General features: G+C 37.8%; 1 protein-coding gene across 1 annotated transcript; it reads right to left on the reverse strand.

Moving 5' to 3' along the window:
* Positions 1-1732: 1732 nt before the first annotated feature.
* Positions 1733-25294, reverse strand: Nipal1 (NIPA like domain containing 1). Its single transcript, XM_020158426.2, has 6 exons — positions 24741-25294; positions 13363-13629; positions 10581-10637; positions 8287-8377; positions 6035-6195; positions 1733-5431 (listed from the first exon to the last, which is right to left on the reverse strand). The coding sequence occupies exons 1-6, from the start codon at positions 24784-24786 to the stop codon at positions 4803-4805; spliced, it is 1251 nt and encodes a 416-aa protein (XP_020014015.1). The 5' UTR covers positions 24787-25294; the 3' UTR covers positions 1733-4802.
* Positions 25295-25390: the final 96 nt, after the last annotated feature.

Consider the following 25390-nt stretch of genomic DNA (forward strand, 5'->3'; position numbering starts at 1 on the left):
GGCCCAGGTAAACTTTGATCAAGTAAACTCTCTTTGCTGAGTGTCTGTGTCTCAGTACTTGCTGAAAAGACAAAATCACTGTATCTCTTAAGTTTACATTTCATGATCCTGAAAAAGAAATTCTCAAAGCTAGTAGCATGCAAGATTACTCCCAAGGAATTAGGTTCAGGGAAGGTAGTCACGGCAAATAAAGCTCCACTCCATTCTTCCCATAGGAATTTATTTTCTGTTTCCTCTAAGTCTTGCTCATTATTACCTACCTTTATGATACCAGGATTAAGGGCAGAGTGATTTCTTTTATTGGAATAGTATTTCATTTAAAACTCTTTCAGTACTACTATGAAATGTTAATGGTGAAACAAAGACAAAAGCTAATTGAGAGACAGAGCTTTTTGTGCTGGAGGGCTATTTTGCCCAACCCTGGCCTATGGAAACAATGTTTTATTAGACTTAAGCTTGGGTGGTTCTTGTCTTTACTTTGTTTGTGTTTGAGAGGTATAATTGGCACAGGGAGAAGCCACATATCGTGTCCCCAGAGCCATTCTAGAGGTGGACCAGGGCCCTGTATTTGTTTTTGATGGTATGTGAGCCCCTATGGGAGTGACACTAAGCAGTCCAAGTGCTCTTGGACCAGGTTGAAATGAATGCTGCTTATTGGCAGTCAGGAGTTACTAGCAGTGAATTCTGGGTAGATGGCGATCAGAGTATGGCTCCCTTACCTCTACTACCAACCTCATCTATCTGCCTCTTCCAATCAAGCAGTTTCTGGGACCTACATGTAGCTGGGTGTGAAGCAGACCTTACTGTAGTCTGGAGAGTGGAGAAAGCTGGTGTGAGACCTTGTCAGCTGAGGGCTGGACATGCATCTGAGGCCAGTGGGAATTCAGGGTCCTGGGACAGATGGTCAGGTGACAGCTCCTGGGAAGAGCTTGGGCTACAAATCTGGGAATGCCCTTCCCCTCATTGCTGTGGAAATTCTCTGTATAGAAGTTAAAATGCTGCTTGGCCAAAGTTTTTCTTATGTTGCCAGCATTTATAGAGAGATTCGGTTTTCCATCAAGGAGAAAGATTTTTCATGAGTTGTATGTAACTGAAGCAGAAAAGGCGGCTCAGATAGTCAGCTTTTGAAAAAAGTGTTTTTTAGTTTTTAACCAATGTTTTCAATTGGGAAAAATAGGTTTTCATTTGTTAAAGTAAAATTTAAGCAATTTAAGAAAATTTTAGCTTCTTTTAAGCTACATCCAGGGGCCTAGTTAATAGTATGACAGCTTGTTTTGTTTAGGGGTCAGATCTGTTGTTCCACAGCAGATCGTTTGTGGAGAGGCTTCTAAACACAAATTTCAATGTTAAGAAAAAGGAAAAAGCAAACTTAACTTTAGTGCAGATTGTTTTTATAACCTCAAAACCTTTTTATATATATATAAAAAAATCTCAAGACAAAAAGGGATAATTTAGCCAGGCCCCTGTGGCTCATGCCTGTAATCCCGGCTACTTGGGAGACTAAGATCCAGAGAAGATTGTGGTTAGCGGACAGCCTGGGCAAATAGTTCAAGAGATCCCATCTCCAAAATAACCAGAGCAAAATGGACTGGAAGTGTGGCTCCAGAGGTAGAGCATATCCTTTGCAAGCACAAAGACTTGAGTTTGAGTCCTAGTCCCACAAAAAAGGGGGAAAGTAATAATTTTTGCTATTACATATACTTAACATCTATAAACTAAACTCCAAAAAGCATAATTTAACTACATTATTTTATTGCAAATGAAAAATATACAGAAGCATTTCAAATTTAAAAATAAACAGTATTTATATACATTTGATAAATATAAAATCTCATGAACATAGTTTATCCAAAATATTTGAGAACATTTCCTGTACATTCATATAAATTATTTTTTCACAGAGCTCTGAAAGGTGAAAATAGCATTTGGTTCAGTTTCACTGGTTTTATTAAGAAAAACATTTTTGTGGAATAATTTTATGTTGGCATTGAAAAAGTATAATATTGGAATTTATGTTCACTTGGGTTATTTAAAATGAGTTAATATGACACAAATGGACAAAGATGAGAGATTTATAAAAACTGTAAGGCTAAAAATTAAAATTTTGGTTCAAAGAGAACAAATTTTGTCAGATACCTATTACATATTGGGCATGATGAAAGGAGTGTTCCATATATTTGACTCAATACTTGAAAAATTAGATGTTGATTTAATTTTATGTTGCCAAATCTAAAGGGTTCTGTGAATATCCTATAATCCGAACTAAAAATAAAATCATTAACCATTGACCTAACAGTAAAATTATAAATCAAAAAATAAAACCATTATCTTTATAGAACTAGAAAAAAGCTTTCAATTTGTCCCATGCTAGCACTGTGATCCTTAATGAGATCTGTACTCATATTCACAAATAAATCTTAAGATATGAATGGAATGACAAATAAAGTACATATGTTAAAATGCACATGTTAACACTAATGCAGTGTGAGTAAAGGGATCCAGCATTTTACTCTTCCTTAGTTATCTTCCAATTTGGGAGAAATGAATTTTGGGCATTTGATTTGCAGTAATATTTTGAGTTTTTTCAATGTGTGTACTCAGCAATGATTTTTACAGAGATCTATTAACACTACACAATTGATTTACTACATACTACAACTCATTAAATCTTTCTCAGTCTTCTCTCTGGGCATGTATGTCAATACTAGTTCATTTTCCAGTCTAGGACACATTGATCCTTGTGTTCTAGGAACCTTTAACCTGGGCTCTATGTGCCAAAGGAAAAACTTGACATTTAAGGTGTCAAGTCACAGCTGACATTTAATAAATGTCTGAAACTTAAATTCACTGAAATGTAGAAATCAGCACAACCTCAGGTTAGATGTCAGGAAAAATTCCATTAATTTCTTCACCAAGAAGTTGCCCTGGAGAAACCAATGGAGTTCTCAATACTAAAAAGAAAAATATGGAATTTCTACAATTTTCAAACACTACCTTTTCAGAATGGTACTTTTCCTACAAATTTGGGTTCATAGCTTATGTGTCTGATATAACAAAGCAAGTCAGCAAACATATAACTGAGGTATCGACCCATGAATCTTCCATAGGTTATCAGTTTTCAAGAATTTAGAATGCATTGAATTCTACTTAACACTAAACTCTGCTGAAGATTCATTTTCAGACTTTGCAGTCATCGAAAGCCATCACTGTGAACATCGGTGATAGTTCAGTAGAGCTGGAAATGCCAAAATAAGGTTAATAGGATTCTGAATAGCAGGGCTTACTTATCCTGAGTAGGCTTAAGCTGGCTCAAAAGCAAAAACCAAAACTAATCATGTCTGATGTTAGAGCACAAAAAAATCCAGTCAACCTAGAAGTTTCTTTAAAAATGCAACTTTTTAAGTTAGGATTTTTGCTTTGTTTTGAGAGAAATAAGTTTAATTTATATATTAGATATCCAATTTCTTTTCCATAAAGTCAATAAGTGATAGGAAATCTGTCTATAAACATAAAAGATTATTTCTGCCATGAATCTGGAATGACAGAAAAATTGTATGAATGTTTTAAATGAGCAAAAATATTTCTTGTAATAGTCTCTGAGGTTTTAATATTTTGTATTCCAGGAAGTTCATTCTCTGAAAAAATTTATCAATAAATTGTATGGAAAACACAGTCAGGATAAATTTAACAGAAAAAGGCAGTGTGCTGTTTGCTTCTATAGGATGTACTTATTTTGAAAAGTTAGTAACTGATTATAATTTCCCTATAAGGGTGAAGGTACCACATTTCAGAAGAACCATTAGAATAATTTGTTCAGTTTTTTTAATCCAGATTTTTTTAGTTATTTCCAAACAATCTTAGAAAACCCACCCTTTAGCGATAAAACATTTGGGCAAAATTGAAATGTAATATTATCCTGAAATAATGTAGTGATTATTTTACAAAAATCTCTAGGTCAACAAGACAAGTCACCTATGGGATAAGAAGAGAAAGAACAAGATAAATGTAAGTAACGCTGAAGCTGATTTCACTCAGACTTCCCTAGAAAGTTAATTTTGCCTTCTCTCATCCAGGGCTGTGTTGAATGAATCTGTGGGCACAATCATTTGTGTGTGCTAAAGTTTGGGGGAAATGAAAAAATAGTGCTCCTTTACCTGAAGGGTAAAGTATTTTCCACTCTCTTCTATTCTCCCTTCTTTAATTAGTGATGAAATCCTATGATATGTGAATAAATTACAATTCATAAGCCCTTTGTGGCTAGGTGTGCCTTGTGTATTTTACACCATTAAGTAATGGATGTTTTTTTTTTTTAACACTTTGCCCATTAGGTATCTAGTTTAAAAAGGACGTTACAGACAGGTGACCAAAGCACCAGTGTTCTCACTTGTAAAACTGTGAGATTATGACTCCTCAGAGGATGGTATCTGACCCTCTGTTTGTCAAGTTAACTTGATCTATGAATTACCATGAGTCTAAGAGTAGCCATCAAAGAAACAAAGTACCACCCAACAGAGCCAAACCTATTGCAACCAAACAAGAGAGATTATTCTGAAAGGAATGTAACTTCTTGAATTTTTTTATGACTAAGGAGTATTTCAAACTTTGTAGAAATGAAGAGATGCAGAAGTCTTTCGAAGAAAAATAAAAACTTGATTTTCAAATTTGATGGCCAAAGTGAAGGCTTCTTTATTTGGCCTCACATCTACAGTATTACTTATCACGTTAAAATGCTAACTTTCCCAGGAGTCCTTCCAAGAATAAGTCTTCCTTCTCCTCTCTGAGTGTCTCATATTAGTTAAAATTCAGGGATTGTAAAGGCTTTGACCATCAGTCCTGCTGAACAAAGTAACATCATCATCATATCCTGAGGTTGGACAATCCGTGTTCTCTAGTAAAGCATAACTATTCTCATTGCCACTTGGAGAAAGGACTTCTTTCTTGGTAGTGGATGTCAGCTCCTTCCAGGTAATGTCAGTATTTTTAAATGCATGGAGAAGGAAGATGCCACTGATAACGGTGAAGAACCCACTCAGGGTCCCTATAATATCTCCAGCTTTCATACTATACCATTCCTGGAATAAGATGGCAGAGCAAGTCACTACCATGGTTGTGAAGAGCACGTAATAAATGGGAGTCACAAGAGATGTGTTAAATGTGTCCAGTGCTTTGTTGAGATAGTTAATCTGTGTAGTTACTGAAAGCACAAGTACTGTCAGCAAAACAAAGACCAGAGGATTCTTGTAAACTGGCTTCCATTCTAGTAGTTCTTTAATGGCAATTCCCAGGCCCTTGACTGAAGAAACTGAAAATGCTCCAATCAAAGAACAGATTGAAATGTAGACCAATATATTGGTCTCTCCTTTCTTGGGAGCCACGATCAAAATCAGCACCAAGGAAAATGTAGTTACAATCACAGCAAAGGAAATAAATCCTGTTGGGAAGAGATAAGAATTAGACTTCAGAAGACGCTAATAGGACCATGCCCTTCCAAAATCTTGTCAGCCGTGAATTTAAAAGCATACACATTTTAGAAAAAGAAGTGGGATTAAATTAAAAACAGTAACATCTTATTGTGCAGTTGTCATTATTTTGTAAAGAACTTTCACAAACATGTCATTTGACTCTCACCAATAACTACTTAAGCAGGAGGTAACAAAAATTTGGGTCCAACTAAAAGTCTTTTGCCTCTACTATCCCCATCTCTACCTTTCATTGTGTACAAGGGAAACATGAACATAAAAGTTAATTCTGCCACCTTCCCAGAAGACTTATAAGCAAAACTTATTTTGTCTCACAACCCACAACAAGGCTTGTAGGAGTCATATTCCGAAATCATTAGAAATATCATTTGATGCTAGGCGTGGTGACACACAGCTGTAATGCCAGCACTCAAGCGGTTGAGGCAGGAGGATTGGAAGTCTGATGCTAGCCTGAGACTCTGTCTCAAAAACAAACAAACAAACAAACAAATATCATTTGTTGAGTGGAGAGAGAGAAGCAGAATTCAAGTATTTCTTTAGGCTGAATCACAGACCTGGGTCTCTCAATTTCATTTCCATTTCATGTAAAGAAGTAACCTCCTCTTCTTGTGGGGCATGGATAACCATCACAGTTGACCCCAATATGCTTAATATGCAGCCCATTTTTCCATGAATATTCAGGTGCTCATTTAAAAAATAGGAAGATAATATTGCACTGTTGGGAGAGAAGAAAATTAAGTCACTATGATTTAATTACTTCTTAATTCTTTGGCAGCTCAGAAGCAGCACTGTGGTGCACACTACTCTGTACCCCATTGAGCTTACTTGAATACACTATGTACACTGAAAAACCTTGGTTAGTTTTAAACTCAGAAATGATGGCCAATCAACTCTGCTCGTTGCTTTTTATATCCAAAGAACTATCAGAGAGTCCTAGACTCCTGTCACCTTCCCATGACCTTCTAAGAGGTCTTGCTCATTTTCAATTGACCCATCTTCTTCTATAAAGCCAAGTAAAATGAAGACCTTTTACATCTTATTGGTACAATATAGGGTGAGCACCTCTTGTTTGAAATGCTTGGGCTGAGAATTTTGGATTTAAGGAATTTTTCAGATTTTGAAACATTTGCATGTACAGAGTCAGATATCTTGAGGGATGGAACGCAAGTTTTAGCACAAAATTCACTTATGCTTCATGCATACTTTATATGGATAGCTTGAGGGAAATTTTATGCAATATTTTTGGTGTGCACATGTTTTGACTGCAACCCGCCGTAAGTCAGCTATGGAATTTTCCACTTGTACCATCATGTCCATGCTCAAAAAGTTTCAAATTTTGGAGCATTTGGCTTTGGGATTTTGGAACTGGAGATGCTCAACCTATACCTCTAAAATATATGTGTCCATCAAAATTTCAAATAAAGATATATACCAAAAAACATGGCTCCTCGGCTTGGGGATGAGATGTAGTTTTAGTACATAATCAGTACAACAATTCAGATTGTTAAAATATTGAAATACTTCCTTACTAATTGCTATGGTCCTGATACGTCCATCTATCTAATACTACCAAATCTTTGGCTGTTGTGCCTTGGTCTCAGGAAGCTCCAGACTGGCACTACTAAGGACGTCAGAGTATGCCATCCTGCTCTTCCACCATTAGGCCCAGTGGGATTTCTGCATGCCAGCCTTCTTCCTATGATGCTCTGACATTCCAACTACTGGTGCCCATTTGCCCCTAAGACTGAGCAATTACCAGGTACTTTTCTAGAGTTTCCCTCATATGGCTATTTGTGGGATCTGTGAAAATTGCTACTATTGCTATCTGTTTCACTGACAAGTGTTCTAAGTGCTTTATGTGTATTAACTCATTTAATTCTCACAACAATCCTATAAAGAAGGTAGAGAGAAGTGAGTAGGCCCAATCATAAACTTTCTTCTAGAGACTGATAATGAATGGAAATGAAAAAGACAAAAAGTGCAACAAAATGGTAGCTAAGCTACAAAATAAGAGTTCATGGGCTCACTGGAACATATTCATTGGGAGCGTAATATAGACCAACCCAGAAAAATCAGATCTGCAGCTTATAGACCAGGAATATTATCCCTACTTCCAGTACAAAAAAATTACAGGGTCTCTAAACAGAAGTATCCAGCAGACAATGGGAGAAGCTTAGTGAGAGTTGAAATTTAGCCCAAACACTATGCTTTTTTAAAGTCCTCTTATAACTGTGGTCATTAACTACTATGACAACAGAAAGAATTAAAAGGACTTTGATGATTTATCTAGATGAGATATAAAAAAACAAAAACAAAACTCTGCTAGGCTTCACTGAATTGTCATAATGCACAATTACTTTATGTTAGCAGGAAACCAAGTTTACTCTGTCATTGTTCTTCAAGATAATAATAATATGACAGCCTACTTCCTATTTCTACTGCTATTATTTTGTAGTCTTCTCAAATTATTTTTGTGACTTTGTGTGTGTGTGTATGTGTGTATACGTGATGATGTGGATCAAACCCAGGGCCTTGCACATGCTAGGCAAGAGCTCTACGACTGAGCCACACCACCAGCCTAAGAAGTAATTTTTTAAGCTCCACTTGGAGCTTAAAAACTTGCCAAAGCTTCTCAGGGGTCCTAGAAATTATGTTGGGACCTCTGTGCTTTGAGAGCCCCAATTGGTTGAGTGTTTTTGTTATTGTTTTTTCAGATGTATTTATTGTGAGATATATGTTTCTTACAGTTTAAGTGTCACCATGGTACTAAAATCCCCTAGAAGCCGAGTTCTTATTGTTCACCTACCTTATGAGAACACTCAGAGCGCCCAGTGGGGTGACCAAGGTGGCCGGTGCAAATGCATAAGCTGCAAAATTTACGGCTTCTCCTGCTCCCACTAGAAAGCAAGCAGAAGTATTCATGTGCAAGGTGGGTTTATCTTTCAGAAGAGAAAAACAAATTACTCTCAAAAAGCAAGGGGGCTTTTATTTTAAAGACACAAAGATCTAGCTAAAAGGAATAGTTTAGGTTCTTTTTCTTATGGAATGTGGGAGAAATTTTGTATTAAGTGATGCATAGAAGCTGTAATTACCTGGTGATATAAATTCAACTAATGGTAACCAACAAATACACATTTTAAATGAGTTTTGATAAAGATTTTAGCTACTCAGAAATGAAAATATACTTGATCACTATGATGAGTTTTAACAGAGCTAGCTTTGGAGCAATTGTTCCATTTGCTCAAGAATGCCTTCTGTTTTACAAATTAACAACAACAAAGCAACTTGTACAATTAGAAAGTTTTGTAGAAATCTGGTGTCTGGATACAAAAGTCAGAAGTCCCTACACAGGTCCGTGAACTCAGACATCTCTGATGATCGACAGGCAGGTAACAGTATCTCCACAAGTGAAGAAGACACCAGCAGCTGTTTTAAAGTCCTAGGGATGTACTTCTGAATATAGTATTTTTTTCTTTTGGAGGAACTCTAGACTTCTATGAGGTACTGTCATATAAATAACTTTGAGGGAAATCCCTCCATCCAAGAACTGGGCTCTTGAATGGGAGTTAAATTATTCTCCCAGATCACAGTTGGAAACTTGCCTAGAGAATGTAGTATTTCATGCTGGCAAACAGCACCACGCAAACCCTTTCTGCAGAGAGAGAAAAGAACACTAACATACTTTTCCTTTTCTTTAGCAGCTTGCTACCTCTCCCTTCTTCCTCCCCCCTCATCTAGAGGAGGGTTGAGCATTAGGAAAACACTATAAAACAATCTAAACTTACACAACAATTAGGAGACTGCTCTCATAAAAAGAGTTATGGAAGCATTCTCACATTAACTTCATGGTTAAAGTACCAAATGTCTGTTACTAGATAAAATCTTTAATGTATGCTTTTCTCTCCTCAATACTTGTATATGCTTTTTTACACGGTAAAAATAAAATGGCAACTGTAGATATTCTTCTTATATTTTTATTCTAAAGTATGCATAGAGGGTGAAGAACGCAAGTGAGAGACAAAGAGGGAAAGAGGACCACTCAAACATGTCTCTGGAACTTTTTTAGCCCAGTCTTTGTCAACTTTTACTTAAATAAAGTAAGGAAATAGATGGGAAAATACATTAAAGACTGAGAGTGCCATACAAATTTAAATTACTTTTCTTCATCATTCTTTTAGATTCTGCCACTGATTTATTAAGGAGAAGGTAAGTTCCTTCTTACATCAGGACCTTGCAAACACTGAAATATGTTGCTTGGTTTTGGAAAACAAGGAAGCTTTAAGACTTTGACTGCAGAGGAAAGTGATCCATGAGTGGTGTCAAAGTAAAATTTCTGATGTTCTTTCCTTGGAAGTTTCAGGGTTGGGATTTAAGAAGTTCAGAGGAGGTGAGAGAGTGAGATCAGGGGAAAGTAGTGGAAGGAGATAAACTGCCTTCTCTGTGAACATCACCTTAGCATTTAGGAAGAGCTTCCTTGACCTACAAAGTATCCTTCAATCCTGAAAGCAAGTCTGGGAGGAGGGAGAGTGCCGACAATGATTGATCCAATGATTGATCAATCCAGTGTCAACAGCCAGAGAATCCTTTAATTTATCCTTGTTTGGTACTGGTAAGGGAACTGTACCTATCCCTGAGAAAATATGCAGCTAGGATAGTCACAGATTCAAATTAGGAACTGGGAAAACATGGTGGGGAAAGCACTTTTCTCAGTTCTCAAGGGGAAGAAAACAGAAGTTTGTGATAAAATACAGTATTTCAAATGCCAACTTTTTCCTTTGCATTCCAGGACAGTATTGAGAGCACAAGGGTTGGGGAGTGGGATGAGTAAAAAATTATATATGTACATATATATTTTTTTTGTTTTTGGCACTGGGGTTTGAACTTAGGACTTCACGCTTGATAGGCATGCTTGCTCTTGCCACTTGAGCCACTCCACCAGCCCTTTACAAAAGTTCTTATGTCAACATATACGCATATATAATTATTAAATATAAGACAATATGTTATGACCTCACAAAAATTTTTATACTTAAAGTCTATTCTTGGGCTTGGCTGGTGTGAGGGGCAGCTAAACAAATGTTCTCAATATTAATAACTTACTTGACAGCAATCCTGCCCACCACAGCCACTCCTTGAGGTAAGAATGTCCACCTTGTCCTAGGAAAAATAACCAGAAACAAAAATTAAGTTCTAAGTTAGAGAAGGGTAGAAGAATTGATCCCTGGAATATTGCTGGAAAAGGCAAAGTTTAAGGTCAAGTTGGGAAAACTAGTCTTTGAGCATATTTGCTTGGTCATTTCCAAAGATATTTTAGTGGTTTTCATGATTTTTATCTTTGATTTCTACAGAAAGTACTTTATTTGTAGGAAATTTTACTTAATCATCAGGTTCACTACATTTATGTCAGTCAGAGGTGTGGACATTACATATTATAAACTCTAAATACCTTGTTTCAGCCATGGTTTAATTTAAAACAGAAAACTTTTTGTAAATTATACTGGTACCTAATGAAGACTTGAAAGGGAAGAAGATGGTTGACATAAGAACTTTTGTGAAGGGCTGGAGGAGTGACTCAAGTGGCAAGAGCAAGCATGCCTAGCAAGCATGAGGTCTTAAGTTCAAACCACAGTGCCAAAAAAGAACTTTTGAGAGTCTGAGTTAGTTAAGAAAAGAATAACAACCATTAGATAGATAGACTCTACTACTTATTCTTTTTTTAAATTTTTTGTTTCTTTTGGTAGTACTAGGGTTTAAACTCAGGGTCTTATATCTTATACTTGCCAGGCAGGCAAGTGTAAACTATTTGTTTGAGGCTGGCTTCAAATTACAATCCTCCTGATTATAGGTGTAAGACACTAGTGTCAAGCTCTACTTATTCTTTACCTTGGCATATTGAAATTTTCTGTCTAGTCTACTGAAAAGGACAAAAAGCTCACCTCCTGTAATCTGTGACCTGAAATCATTGTTACATGTTTGTTGTAGAAAATAGAATTTTCTCACTGGGTGCTAGGGCTCACACTTGTAATTCTAGCTACTTGGGATGCTGAGATTGGGAGGTCTGTGGCTTGAGGCCAGGAAAAAAGTTTGCAAGACCCCATCTCAGAACAAAGGTGAGGATGGTGGTACATGCCTCTCCTGTCATTCCACCTGTGATGGCAGGTTGGGAACCATAAAATAGGAGGATCATGGACCAGACTGGCCTGTGCAAAAAGTGAGACCCTAATTTCAAAATAACCAGAAAAAAGGACGGGAGGCATGGCTCAAGTGGTAGAATGCTTGCATAGTAAGTGCAAAGCCCCAAGTTCAAAACCCCTCCCCCCAAAATAGAATTTTCTCAATTTCAAGATATTTAGCTCCCTGAATTTGACCTAGATGATTTTGTTATAATTAAGCTAAACAGAATATACAAGCTATAAAGATTATCTTTTAAAGTAGTTAACTATGTTTATCTAGATTTCCTTACAAAATTTGCAAATGACTAAATTGGGATGGTATTGTACTATTGGACCTTATTATTATGTAGTTGATAACTTAGGGCCTTACACTTGCTAGGCAGGTGCCCTCCACTTAAACTGTGCCCCCAGCCCTTTTTTATTTTAGTTATTTTTTAGGTAGAGTCTCTCATTTTTACTCAGGGCTGGCCTCAGACCAAACTCTTCCTACTGATGCCTTCAGATAGCCGGAATCACAGGTTCATGCCACCATGTCTGGCTTATTGGTTGAAATGTGGGTGGAGGGGGGGTCTCACTAACTTTTTGCCCAGGCTGTCCTTGAACTGGGATCCTCACATTCTCCACCTCCTAAGTAGCTAGGATTATAGGAGTGAACCATTCACCTGGCCCAGTTGTCTCAATACTTTTAATTAAAATAATCAGTTTTGTCCACTGGTGTGACATGCCACTTTAAAAAGAACCCATATATAATGTGATATGTATTATACACTTAAAAAGCACACATATAAGTACTTGGTGATCCACTTTTAGTTTTAATAAGCTTTTGTTATTTTATCTGCTTTAATTATAATACTAAACTGTTTTTAATTAACATAGCAATACAGTACATTTTATTTTCTGATGGGTGCCTATCTGTTTTTAATAGCTCTCTTTCAGGAGTGTCTTTGCATAATATGTAGTCACTTATCCTTCCATATGGACCTAAGAAAAGTATTTGTTTTTTATGTTATTATACTTGATAAAAATGAATAGAAAATTCATTACTAATGAAGGATAATCAGGCAGTGCTTATTCAGTAGGCATCTGGAATGCTTTTAGAAATAGCAATCTCATTCTATTGTTCTTCATTCAAAGATTTTACAAATATTTATTGGGTGCCAAACACTGTGCATGGGATGGTTCCCGCTCTTGGGAACCCACAATTCATAAAGAAACTTAACGATAAGCAAATAATACATGAACCACTACAAATCATCCTGGGAACAATGAAGGAAACTGTTAGTGTGATGATGGAGAGTCACAGGGGGAGGCAGGTGGGGGAACCTGCTCAGAAAGGATGGTCAACAAAGGCCTTTCTGTGGTGGTGAAACTTTAGCAGGAAGTCAGAAGTATGATTCAGCTAAATGGAGGGCAGGGGAAAGAAAGTTCCAGGCAAAGGAAAAACACCCCAGGGTGGGAAAGAACTTAGTCTATTCCAAGAACAAGGGAAAAGTAGGTGACTGGGAGGGTAGCAAAGAGGCAGCTGCAGAGGTAGCAGGGGCCACTTTTTGCGGAGGTCAGAGATTATGGGAGACACAGCTGGCTCAGTCAAGGACACAGTGGTGAAGATAAATAGAGACAGTCACTGATAATGAGTAGTACTGTGGGGTCACAGAAGGATTATTTCTGCAGCTAGAAATTTGAATTCCTTAGTTTGATGTGTTTCTTACCTGCTCTGGTCACACCCTTGTTGGCCAATTGCAGGAGACCCTTCTTTTTCAGTATGAAGCTGGAGCCAATAAAAATACTGGAACTTATAGCCAGTGCCAAGCCCACATAAAGACTGTATTTGTTTTCTACATTTGCCGAAATGCTCAAGTTGGTTATGCTGGAATTCAGGTTCGTGTAGAGGACAGGAGAAGCCAGCAGCTGTGACACATTTGTGATCTCACACCAAGCCTGGGAGGAGTTGGGACAGACCAGAGACAGCACATAGCCTAGAAAAAGGAAAGAGGGAAATGTCAAGAGCTCAAGGGAGCTGTGTAATTCCTACCCCTTTCCACAGGAACAGAGATTGAGTGGGTGGTACTGAAACACTTCTCTACCTCAAGGAGGGACCTTCCTAGGCCTAGAGACATTTTCAGTTTGGCTTGCCTATGTTCTTGTTGAGTTGTCATCATTTAAAAATAAGATATTTCATTGATGTGCTCTCTATACAAGAATGAATATAGAATTTCTAAACCAGTTGAAACCACCATAAGAAAGGGACTAAGGTAGAATGAAGAAAAATAGAGATGAATCAATTCAGATTATAATACATATATACATGGAAATGTCACAAGGTAACTCCCTGCGTAGCTATCTTAAACAAGCAAAAATGTAATTTTTTTCTTCTATAAAATTGGAGAACAAGAGGGTGGAACAGGTCCTACCGTGGGTGGGGATGGGTTAGGAAAAGAGGGGTTGGGGGTTAAGGGATTGGGAGAGTGCGGTTTGTTACCAGCGGGAAGAGGAAAGAGGTGGGGAAAAGGTGTAGGATAGTGAATATGGTGCAAATACTGTGTATACATGTATGTAAATGGAAAAATGATACCTGTGGAAACTATTCCAGGAATAGGGGGAAGGAGGGACAAAGGAGAATGGTGGAGAGGGTGAATTCAAATATGATATACTTAATACATTGTAAGAACTTTTGTAAATGTGACAATGTACCCTCACCCAGCACAACAATAAAAAAATAGAAGCTTTCACATGAAAGTCTGGAATCCAAAGATAAACTGGAAGATGATGGAATGCTTGGGTCTTTGTTCCACACAAAAACAACTTGCTGAAGCCATGGGTAGTTGTTTAGACCTGGCTTGGGCTACTAGTCCCTCACAGTCTCCCATGCACTTCAGTCCTTTGCAATCAGCCTGTGTCTCAGAAAGCAGGGTTAGTGCAGGGGAGTGTAGAAAAGGCCACAGCAATCCCATTGGCCTAAAAATTACTATAAATTACAGGAAATTTAGCTAACCATATGGTGGGGTATGAATTTCACATTTCAGAAAATATGTTTAAAGTGGGGTTTTTAATTTTCCATACCACTTTCCCCAAAGAAAATGATTTTTCAGGCCCATTAATAGAACTTCTCCTATGTAAAATAAAATTTAATAGAAAAAATGCATTAAATATCAGAAGGATTTTTAAAGAATAGAATTCAAATAAGGATGCAAATTCACTGAACCAGACCCATGGTTACAAGTGCCTTGGAATTTTGAGGCTGCACACTAAAATACAAAACGAAAACATTTTACACTATGTAAGAAACTGCGTAATCTGCCACTTGAACAGCTATCAACAAGGTGACATTGCGACCAGAAGTTGTCTTTTTATTATTTTTCCTTCTAAAAAAAAGCAAATTGTCTCTTTGTTTACCATAAACAAGAAAGGGCAAAGGAAAGTTATCAATACATCTTTGGAGTTCAATAAAAAAAATTCATTCTATATCCCCCATCCCCCAAATCTGAAGAATGTATATGAGCACTATAAAAGGTAGTGTGACCAAATAATGTCTTAGCAAAAAAGAAAGAAAACAAAACTTCCTTAAGTGGACCACTGTTGCACTTCATAAAGCATATGAAGTCGTTTGAATTTTGCCACACACAAAGCTCACATCTGGAAAATGGTAAAATAATTGAATTCAAAGTTCTCATGACTATTGTTTCATTTATCTATGTAATTTGAAAATGACCCAATTCTATTCCAGAGGTACAGAATAAATTTTGAGTCAAAACTTCCAAGTATTACAAAGAGAATTATATTACTTCAGGGATATTTTATAACATTGGGGAATATTCAAGAAGATATTTTTTAAAAATTGCTGCAAATTTTCATGCAAGCTTGTCCCTTGTCCTGCCCACTGTGCATCTCATTTAAATCCTAGAAATGACCGGGGTATGGTGGCATATATCTATAATATCAGCACTTGGGAAGTTACACCATGAGACCCTGCCTCAAAAAAACCAAACCAAACCAAACCAAAAAACCCTAAAACACATAAACAAGAAAACAAACAGAAATGGAAAGTGAGTGTGTATATTTTTGTAAGAATTCTGGTCACATTCATTTCTGAGAAAACATCTGACTAGACTTCCAGTGCATGTCATTTTCTATGTAGTTAACATAATCATTCTAAAACTTTGTCTCTGAAATCATGGTGGGTGGATCTCATTCCAGAAAAACAATATTCCTTCTAAGCTGTTGACCTAGCAAAATGTTCCCTACATTTTAGGGAGTGTGGGGGTACAGTGATAAGAACAAGCGAATAATCTTCATTGCATTTTCCAAGTTCTCATTGTAAGCAGTAGACATGAATGCTGCAAGCTCTGCAGCAGGAAAAATAATAAAAATCTTGTCCAGTTAGTGACCTTGGAACTTAAATTGCTTTATGATTTGAAAGCATGTTAGGCAGCCTACAACAGATATGACGGAAGGGGGGGTTAGTGAATGTTGGGTTAGTGGGTGTGGAGGGACACAGGGCACAAAGAGGGAAATGGGAGAAGCAGGGTGTGTGGGCAGAGACTTCAGAGTGTTTTAGAGGAATCAAAGCTATCTCGAACCAGACCTGGCTTCTCAAGACTGAGTAAGCAAAGTAATTATACAGAGAGTTTCATCTAGATTTTAGTCAATGTATAAAGAGAAAGTCTACTATATTCATTATTTTTTTAATAGATACTGTCAGTAGCCCTCTAAAATGACTATCAATTTATACTCCTGCCACCAGAGACTTGTATAACTTCTCTGATGTTATTTTTCTAAATATTGAGTAATGAATAGTTTAGAAATATGTGTTAGTTATGAAGAAAAATAATTCAATATACATCAAAGTATCAGCCACCCAATTTAAGAGGTAAAATATTACTTATCAAGGTAAGAGCTATCTTGATTTACTCTTTAAAAATCCTTTGCTTAAAAAAAACTGATTTTCTCTATGAATAGCTCTTTAAATGATAGTTTAGTTTTTTTTGCAACTCATAAAAATATAACCAAACAGAATGCATTCTTTGATGACTTGCTTCTTTGGGGGATTTGTCAGTATTGACACATGTGGGTAAAGGTTTGTTTTTTTTTTAAATCACTATTCCATAGAATTCTACTTTATGACTATCTCACAACTAATTTTTCTATTATAGCTGGTGAACATTTAGGTAATTCATGGTGTTTCTGCTCTTACAATTAGAACTGCTAATGTTCTCATATTGAACTATATAAAATTGATGACTGTAAGAAAATTCTGATACTACAAAATAATATTTTATAAAGTTTAATATCTCTATAGATGTATAGATAATTATATATAGTATTATCTATAACTGTAGATATATAGTATAAATGTAATTATTTACATATAGCCTTTAAATTTTAAAAACAAATTTAGATGTTTTATAGGATTAAATACTTTTCCCCACCATAAGCTCTACTACTGTGTGTAATCAGGGGAAGTTGGGTAACTTGCTTGGTTTCAGTTTCCTCATCTCTATAATTAAGTAATTCTAAAGATGTCTTCTATAATTTTGTGGTTTGGTCATAATCTATCTTTGCTCCCAGAATTGTTTATAATCCCTTTGGCCCACAAATGTTGCTGATGGACCAGTTCTAAACTCCTAGGTGCTAAGAACTAGAAGACACTATAAAGAAACTGATGTCATGATTTTAAGTGACTGGCCAAAGTTCTATAATTGCCTCAACCAGGCCAAGCAACCAATTCCCATTCTTTTCACTTCAGAAGAAATATAAACATAAAGTACAAGCAAAGCTAGTTTAAAAATATTGTTAATATTTTTACAAAGATGAAATGCCTTAGTTTTTAAAGCACTATTTGCCTATAGAGAATAAATTGTTCAGTATATTAAACAGAATAGAATATCTGATTTCTAGGAAGCCTTTTTGATTTGTAGTTATTTGTAATCATTAAAAGATATTTCCAGTTTTAAGAAATCATTGTCTCACCATCCGTTCTCCTGTGATAGTTTGATTCTTCAGCAAGTCCCTTATCCTGCTCCTTGTTGTCAGAGTGTTCTTCCCCTGCTATAGTTTGAATGTTAAATGTCCCCCAAATGCCCATGTGTTTAAAGACTTGGTCCCCAGGGTGGTGCTATGGAGAGGAGGTGGAACCTTTAAGAGGTGAGGGATCTTTGGGTCATTGAAGATGTTCCCCTAAAGGGGTTTGTGGGTCCCTGGACCCTTCCTCTTTCATCTTTTGCTCCCTTTCTCATGACAAGGTGAGCAGTTTTGTTCGAGTCCACACTCCTATTATAATGGGCCAAAGCAAAGGGTCAACTGATGATGGACTGTACATCCAAAACTGTGAGCCAAAATAAGGCTTTGCTCTTTATAAGTTGACTCTCTTGGTTGATTATCAGCACCCTGATGTTAGGCTGGTAGATTTGGTGACCAATGAAAGGTCAACAGAGGTGATGCAAGGACAGATTTCTAATTGCTTATGTGGTTGGGTTGACTCTCTTGTGCCTCTATGACTCTCTAAGAAGCTGCTGTCCTTTCAGCCCAAGTCATACCCAGAAAGAAAACACATGGAAAAAACCTGAGTGCATCCTACATGAAGAACCCAGTATCCAAACCAAGGTGCTCATGTAGCCTGAAGTAGAAGAAACCAAAGTGAACCTAGTCTACATCAGACAACTTCTACAGATCTACAGACACATACACAAGAATATATGATACACCTATCCATTCTTCTTGCATAGGACAAAGCAAAATGAAATCTTTGTATGACAGCTACAATTAATTTTCCAAATCCCAGTCACTGTGCATCAGATTGTCACTTCCTTGCTTAAACTTGCCTCCCTGTCATGTTTTTTTTAATCCCAATTATATCTAAACCTCAGTTCCTAACAATCCCTAAACTTTACAGCTTTAATGTGGTCTGAAATTTGATCACCTTTGACATTACATTGCATTATTCCCCCATCATCCATCCCTTTTTATCAATTCCATCATCTTTTTATTAATTCAGTGAAAATATTTATTGTCTCCTATCTGTCAGGCAGTTTTTAGAAACTGAAGCTGTAACAACAAAATTCTTCCTCTCTTATATTCTAGTGAAGGGGATAGATAGGCAAATGAATAACTGTAAGATATGTTAAGAACGACAGGGGAAACACTAAAAGCAGAATAAATGAAATAATCTTAAAGTAGGATTAAGTGGGAAAGCCTCTCTGCTATGTGTAATGGAACTACAATTGGCCAGGCTGGCTGAAGTCACAAAAAGGAGATAGGATGCAATGTGGCTACTGAGTAATAAGGACAAAATCAGGTGGAGTAAGTCTTCAGTAAAGAAGTTCCCATCCTGTCATTCCTCTTTTTAAAATTATATATTGACTTCCCTTCTCATTCAGCAAAAGTACAAATTCTCCACTACAGTCCACAGGCTCTGTAGTTACCTACCTCCATCTATCTGTCTAACCGTATTCTCCACTGTTGTTTTTTTGGTATGACCTTCACAGGTAAGTTCCTTCTCATCTGAAAGCTTCTGAAGTAGCAATTACTTAGCCCATTATGGACTTCTGGTTGGCATATCTAGCTCCTTCTTGGTATTAAAGCTTCTTCCTTCTTGGGATGGAGGTGTAGCTCAGTTGAGCACTTGTCTAATACACACACATATACATACAGAAAGAGAGACAGAGAGACAGAAAGAGAGAGGGGGGAGAGAGAAACAAAGAGAGGGGGGAGAGAGAAAAAGAGACAGGGAATATCACTTCCTTAGATAAGCCTTTTCTGCATTTTTAATCTAAAGGGACCCCTTAATTACTTCCCAGCACATCACCCTGTTTAATATTCCCAATCAAACAAACTTCTTATAGCTTATGATTTTGTAACAACATTGTATATTCGTGTTTATTTCATTGAGTTGCTCAAAAAAATAGCTATTGAACACTTAGTATGCAAAGCATTATGTTAGCTATTCACTTGTTCAGCATGTAGCCAGTTCTTATTGAACACTTCTTCTGTGTTAGCCCCATTCTAAGAACGGATGAGATATTAGTCAACAAGATAGGTGTACAGGCCTCTGTTCTCATGACACTGACAATTTTAGTGAGACCACAGGCAAACAGGACTAAGAAAAGCAGAAGAGGAAGAAGAAATCATTTAGAGCAATTTGGAGCAAAGTAAGAGGTAGAAAATAATTTAAAGCAAATTTGGAAGAGAATGAAAAATAACTTAGAGAAAATTTGTATATCAAGTCATCCTAGATATATCTACATAAAAACTTGAAATGGGTGGGTAAGATGCCATTGTTTCAACTAATCAAAATAGAATTGAAGGCTGGTAACTCAGTGGCAAAGTGATTGCTTAGCATGCATAAGGTTGAGTTTGATCCCCAACACCATAAAAAAACCTAAAAGCAAGCAAGCAAACAAACAAACAAATAAAAACCCTCAAAGATAATCTTGATTTAAAAAAACTGTAAACCTACATCTCTAAACAAGATCTTCCCATGGGCAGGAGGATATTTGACCTTCCTGAGCTGTTGCTGTTTTCATCCTTTACAATCTGTATACTACTAAAGTCACTTCATTGTTAAAGATAAAAGTCTCTTGAAATAAGGAAAAAAGATTAAAAATGAAGATGAAGAAAATGAATTTAAGGAATAATATTACAGTAAACTTATATTCATATCAAAGCAAAGAGATCATATTAAACATTAGAATCTGAACAACTATTAGTGGATAATTTTGTTACTTTGCAGTACTTTCTAAATTCTAGTACTTAGCAAAACTTCAGAAGCTAGTTTACTTGTAAAGATCTAGACAAAATCCTTTTTCGTGCACCAGATAAGAAGCTATCTTTTACACAGAAAATGCAACTTGTTTTGATAATAAAAATTGTGCTCGTTTGGTGGATTTTGAGAAATGCCTATGATATGGCCTTTTTTTTTAAGGGTAAAAATCTCAGAATCTTTTAAAATGTATACCACTGCATTCAAGAGACCATAGTATGGATATGGACACTGTCTTAGTTTCAGCTGCTCTTACAAAATACCATCACGTAGGTGATTTAAACAAATAGCTATTTCTCACAATTCTGGAGGCTGTACATCTGAGCTCAGGGCGGCAATATGGTTGGTTCTTGGTCTTCTTCCTGTGTCTTCATAAGGTAGGAAGTAAGCTAGGTAGCTAGCTCTCTAGCCTTAGCATAAGTTTCTTTCCTATAATGGCATTATAGGTTGAACAACCTTCATTCAAAAATCCAAAATGTTACAAAATCTGAAGGGCTGGAGGTATGGCTCAGGGGTAGATCACCTGTCTAGTAAGTATAAGGCCCTGAGTTTGACCCCAAGTATGCCCCCTCAATCCAATTCCTCCCAAAAAAACCAAAATCTGGAGCTTTTTGAGCACCAACGTGACACTACAAGAAGAAAATTCTACAAACTTCGTTTTATGCACATTATTTAAAATATTGTATAAAGTCAACACTAATGTGCATTAAGTTTATGAGATATTCAAATAAAGTAAAAGTGGCCAATAAATACATGAAAAAAAGTTCAACATCTTTAGCCATCAGGGAAATCAAAACTGCACTGAGATTCTGTCTTACCCTAGTAAGAATGGCTAGCATCAAGAAAACAAAAAACAACAAATGTTAGTGAGGATTAGGAGGAAAAGGAATCCTTATTCACTTCTGATGGAATGTAAATCAGTCCAGTCACTATGGAAATCTGTATGGCAGTTCCTCAAAAAATTAAAAATAGAACTTCCATATGATCTAGCCGTACAACTACTGAAAGAATCAAAGTTTGCTTACTATAGAGATACCTGCATAGCCATGTTTATTCCAGCACTAGTCACAATAGCCAAATTATGGAGTCAGCCTCATTGCTCATCAACTGATGAATGGATAAAGAAAATGTGGCATATTTATACAGTAGAGTTTTATTTAACTATGAGGAAGAATGAAATTAGGTTCTTTGTAGGTAAATGGATAGAACTGGAGATCACTTTGCTAAGTGAAATAAGCCAGTCCTGTAAATATAAGTGTAGCATGTTTTTTCTCATGTGTGGAATCTAGGGGGAAAAGAAGTCAGGAGAATGAAAGTGGGACCACTAGGGCTGTGTAAGGAGGAGAAAAAGACAGGAGAGAGGAGATAAGAAAGAGTATTAGAGAGGATGAAAGTACATTTTATGCATGTATGGAAATATAATAGTGAAACTGCTTACTTTGTACAATTAATATACACTAAGAAAAAAAGAAACAGATTATCTCCCTCCACCAAAGGGATATAAATGAATTTCTTATTTAGATTTGGGCCCCATCCCCAAGATATCTTATTATGCATATATGTAAATATTCCAAAGTCCAAAAAAAAAAATCTGAAACCCAAAATGCTTCTGGTCCTAAGCATTTTGGACAAGGGACAGTCAATCTGTAATCTCTTTTATGAGTGATCCAACCTTACAACCTAGATACTTCCCATAGGTCCCTCTCCTAAACACCATCACACTGGAATTAGGGACTCAACATAGGAATTTTGGAAGGACACAACCAGTCCATTGCAACAAGCTCAAATAATTTTATACTTGGTTTGATCACTAATTATGAAACCATATTCAACTCGGTTTCTTTATTTATAAAATGGAGACTTGTATAATAAAACTCACAGACTTTAATTTTGTATGAGGATAAACTGATGCATTTGATGTAAACCTTTTTGAAATTTTAAGATTATCTACATGAATATGGGAAATGTCCTAATCAGTATAAGACAGAGATACAGCCAGTTCCCAAAGAGTTGTAGTTCCTTAACTTCTTCTAGAAACCAAAGACAGGTTGGCCAAGAAGACAGGTTGAATCAGCTCCAAATACCATATAAGACAGTTTTCTCTCTGCAGCCTGGAAAAGTGGCCCACTCAATCAAAGAAAACCTTGAAAACACCTGGATTCTCTCAGCTTCCAGCTTACTCTCTCCAACCCCAAACCAGTCAGGACTTTTAGCATATCAGAATATAAATCTGTCCTTGTTGAAGCCGTCTTTCTGTCCTTTGGTTCTTTCATAACCCTCTATAGTCCCTGGCATAAAACTTATACAGGTTGAGTTTTGTGAGTGATGGCTGTATTTTTTGTATTCTTTTTTCATGATATTATATTTCCATGTTGGACTCAATTTGAGTTCTGTAGAATATATACAATAATGAAAAAAAACACTTCATACAAATTTAAATTTGTTTTTAGAAATAATTTTGGATTAGAAAATGTTTTAAAGCATCTATTTTTTAAAAATTCAAAGTCAAAGTACAGGATTAACTTTTTCTTCATGGAAGTCCAACTGAAATGATTAATTCTTAGATCTCATGATTAACACCTTGTCATTTTGGTCTCAGCTTGAATATCACTAAGGGTCTGTAAGTATCTAATCTAAACATTCCTAATACGCTCAATAAAATCCATGACATTTAGCACTACTATCTTTTCAGTTTTAGTTAATTTGCTTCCTGCATCTGGGCAGTAAATTGCAGGAGAGCAGAGACCTAGTTCTGGAGTCCAGGATTAGACTGGATTTTGCAAATCCCTCTCTCCTAGTGTCTAGGCCAGTGCCTGGAATTAAGGACTCAACATACAAATTTTAAACAATGAATGAATTATTTTTATTTTGAACATTGAATAAATTAAAAAATTGATAATTTGTTTATGCCATGTCAGGCACTGAATTTGGTGTCTCATATGAAATCCCAGCTGTACCTACTCCTCACAGCCATAAACTGTAGGAATACTCTTCATTTTTATACATGAAGAAAGGTTGAAAGAGGCTAGGTTAGAACTGAGAAGATGGAGGCCAAAGCCTAATCTCTGCTCACTACTGAAAATATGTTTTCTAATTTCTCTCATCTTCCCATCAGTTTTCTACACAGCTAATTACCATAGTTAATCATTGGTATTAAGCACAGAGTATGAATATTTCTTGTTGGAACTAAATGCATGACGAGTAAAACAGGAAAAACACCCCGAAGTCAAACAAGTGAGTGCAATTCATACACCCTTCTTACTAACTGATCCTTGAGTAAACAAGGGTAGGGTGTATTACTAACAGCCTGGCTTACTAGTTTAGGTATTATTTAGAAAAAGTAGCAACCTGACTATCTAGGAAATCTAGATCTACCAATCTCTATTTGGGAATAGTTACGAATTGTTCAGGCATTTTCTCTTTACGTGTGAGTGTGTCCCTTTTATTTATTTTAACTTTTCCCATCAAGGAATAAACTGGAAGAGCCAAGAAGAGAGTAAACCGAGGAAGGTGCCAGCAACTTTGCAAAGGTATACTTCTCACTGTGCCGCTCACTGCCCCTTTTGTCTTTAGGTCATTAGCAGGTAAGTTAGAAATCGGTTTTCCCCTTCCCGCCGCTCCCCCACCCCTTAATCTACCGGGTTCACAAGCGCCTTCTGTGTTGAGAAGGGGGGAGGGGGGCGCAGGACACCTGGCCAAGAGCAAAGGGGCCGCGCCCACAGTTCTCACCGGGCGCAGCAGAAGTGAGAGCGTAACCAGAGCGCGCTCAGTTCCCGGTTCCCACTCCTGTCCTGATGTCGCCCTAAGCAGCCCAGAAGTCACTGCACAGCGAGTCAGAAGCAAGGCTAATGGGCTAGTGACATTTCGTGTCCAAGGAAGAAGGGAAGCGCGGGCGACCTCTCCCGGTGCCAACCCCTCGGGGACTCCCGCGGGGTCCGCGACACGCCCTGTGCCCAGTGGGTGACGTCAGCAGCGGGCTCTGGAAGTGAGTCTGAGTCAGAGAAAACGTCCTTCCCAAATGAGACTTGGGATCTTCCCTTAGCATCCTGAGCTTCCCCGTCACCCACCCAGGACCCTGTGTGTACACCGCTCGGCCTTCAGGACCAAGTGTGGGGGGGTCACACATCTTGTCCCACTCAGGCTTTCCTACAAACTCAGGGGTATTGGAGGCACCAATAAATATGTGTTGACCGGCTGGCTGGACAACGGAAGGACCGACTGAATAACGATCATTACAGGAATGACTGCACTAAGGGTCGCACATCTTGCTGGTCTCCCCAAGTACCCCGGGAACTCGCACCTGGCCTCCCCCAGCTCGGCGCTGACACTCACCTTCTCGGCAGGGCTCCCCCGGCGGCAGCCTCACCTGTCTCCCCATGACCGGGGCACCGGGCTTTCGGGGGCAGGCGCTCGCTGCTCACCCACCTGGGCCTCCTCTCCCCATGCACCCACGTTCTGGAGGAGCTGCGGGGTCCCGGGAATGGAGTGAGCCGACTCCGCCCCCGCGACAGCCTCAGCCAATGGGAGCGAAGAGGTGGGGCTTCCGCCAAAGCCACGCCCCCGTGGCCTGGAGATGGGGTGCTAATTCGCCTGGCAGCCGGGTCTGGCCACTGGGTGGCCTTAAGACATCAGCTCCTCCTCCCCGGCGGCTGTTATGCCTCCAAGTCCAGGAGCAGAAATACCTCGCAGGACCACGGTGTCTGCCGTCTGTCGCAGGGTGGAGGCCACTCTCGGGGAACTTAGTGCGGTAGACGCCGTGCTCACGCTCGCTTTTGGCTCTTCCCGGGTGGAAAGGTCTCCCGCGCTGGACGCTGAGCCCTGCTGGTTCTGGAAACCTTCGATTGTTAGCTGCTTTAGGGTTACTGACCGCTGGGGTTTTGCTCTGATTCTCATGCTCAAGTTTATTCTGGGAACTTTAGAGCAAACTTTGCTCTTCTGTGTTATCATTAACGTCTCCTGTTGTCCATTCACCATCTTCCCCC

The sequence above is a fragment of the Castor canadensis genome, chromosome 9, assembly GCF_047511655.1.
Source record: "Castor canadensis chromosome 9, mCasCan1.hap1v2, whole genome shotgun sequence".
NCBI lineage: Eukaryota > Metazoa > Chordata > Mammalia > Rodentia > Castoridae > Castor > Castor canadensis.

Excerpts from the sequence above, each read along its gene's own strand:
- Nipal1 (XM_020158426.2), bottom strand. The coding sequence starts at position 24,786 with ATGGGGAGACAGGTGAGGCTGCCGCCGGGGGAGCCCTGCCGAGAAG. Across the intron at positions 8,378-10,580 it reads GTGGGCAGGATTGCTGTCAA|TGGGAGCAGGAGAAGCCGTA; the intron begins GTAAGTTATTAA and ends CTTGCTTTCTAG. Across the intron at positions 6,196-8,286 it reads GCTCTGAGTGTTCTCATAAG|TGCAATATTATCTTCCTATT; the intron begins GTAGGTGAACAA and ends CTCTCCCAACAG.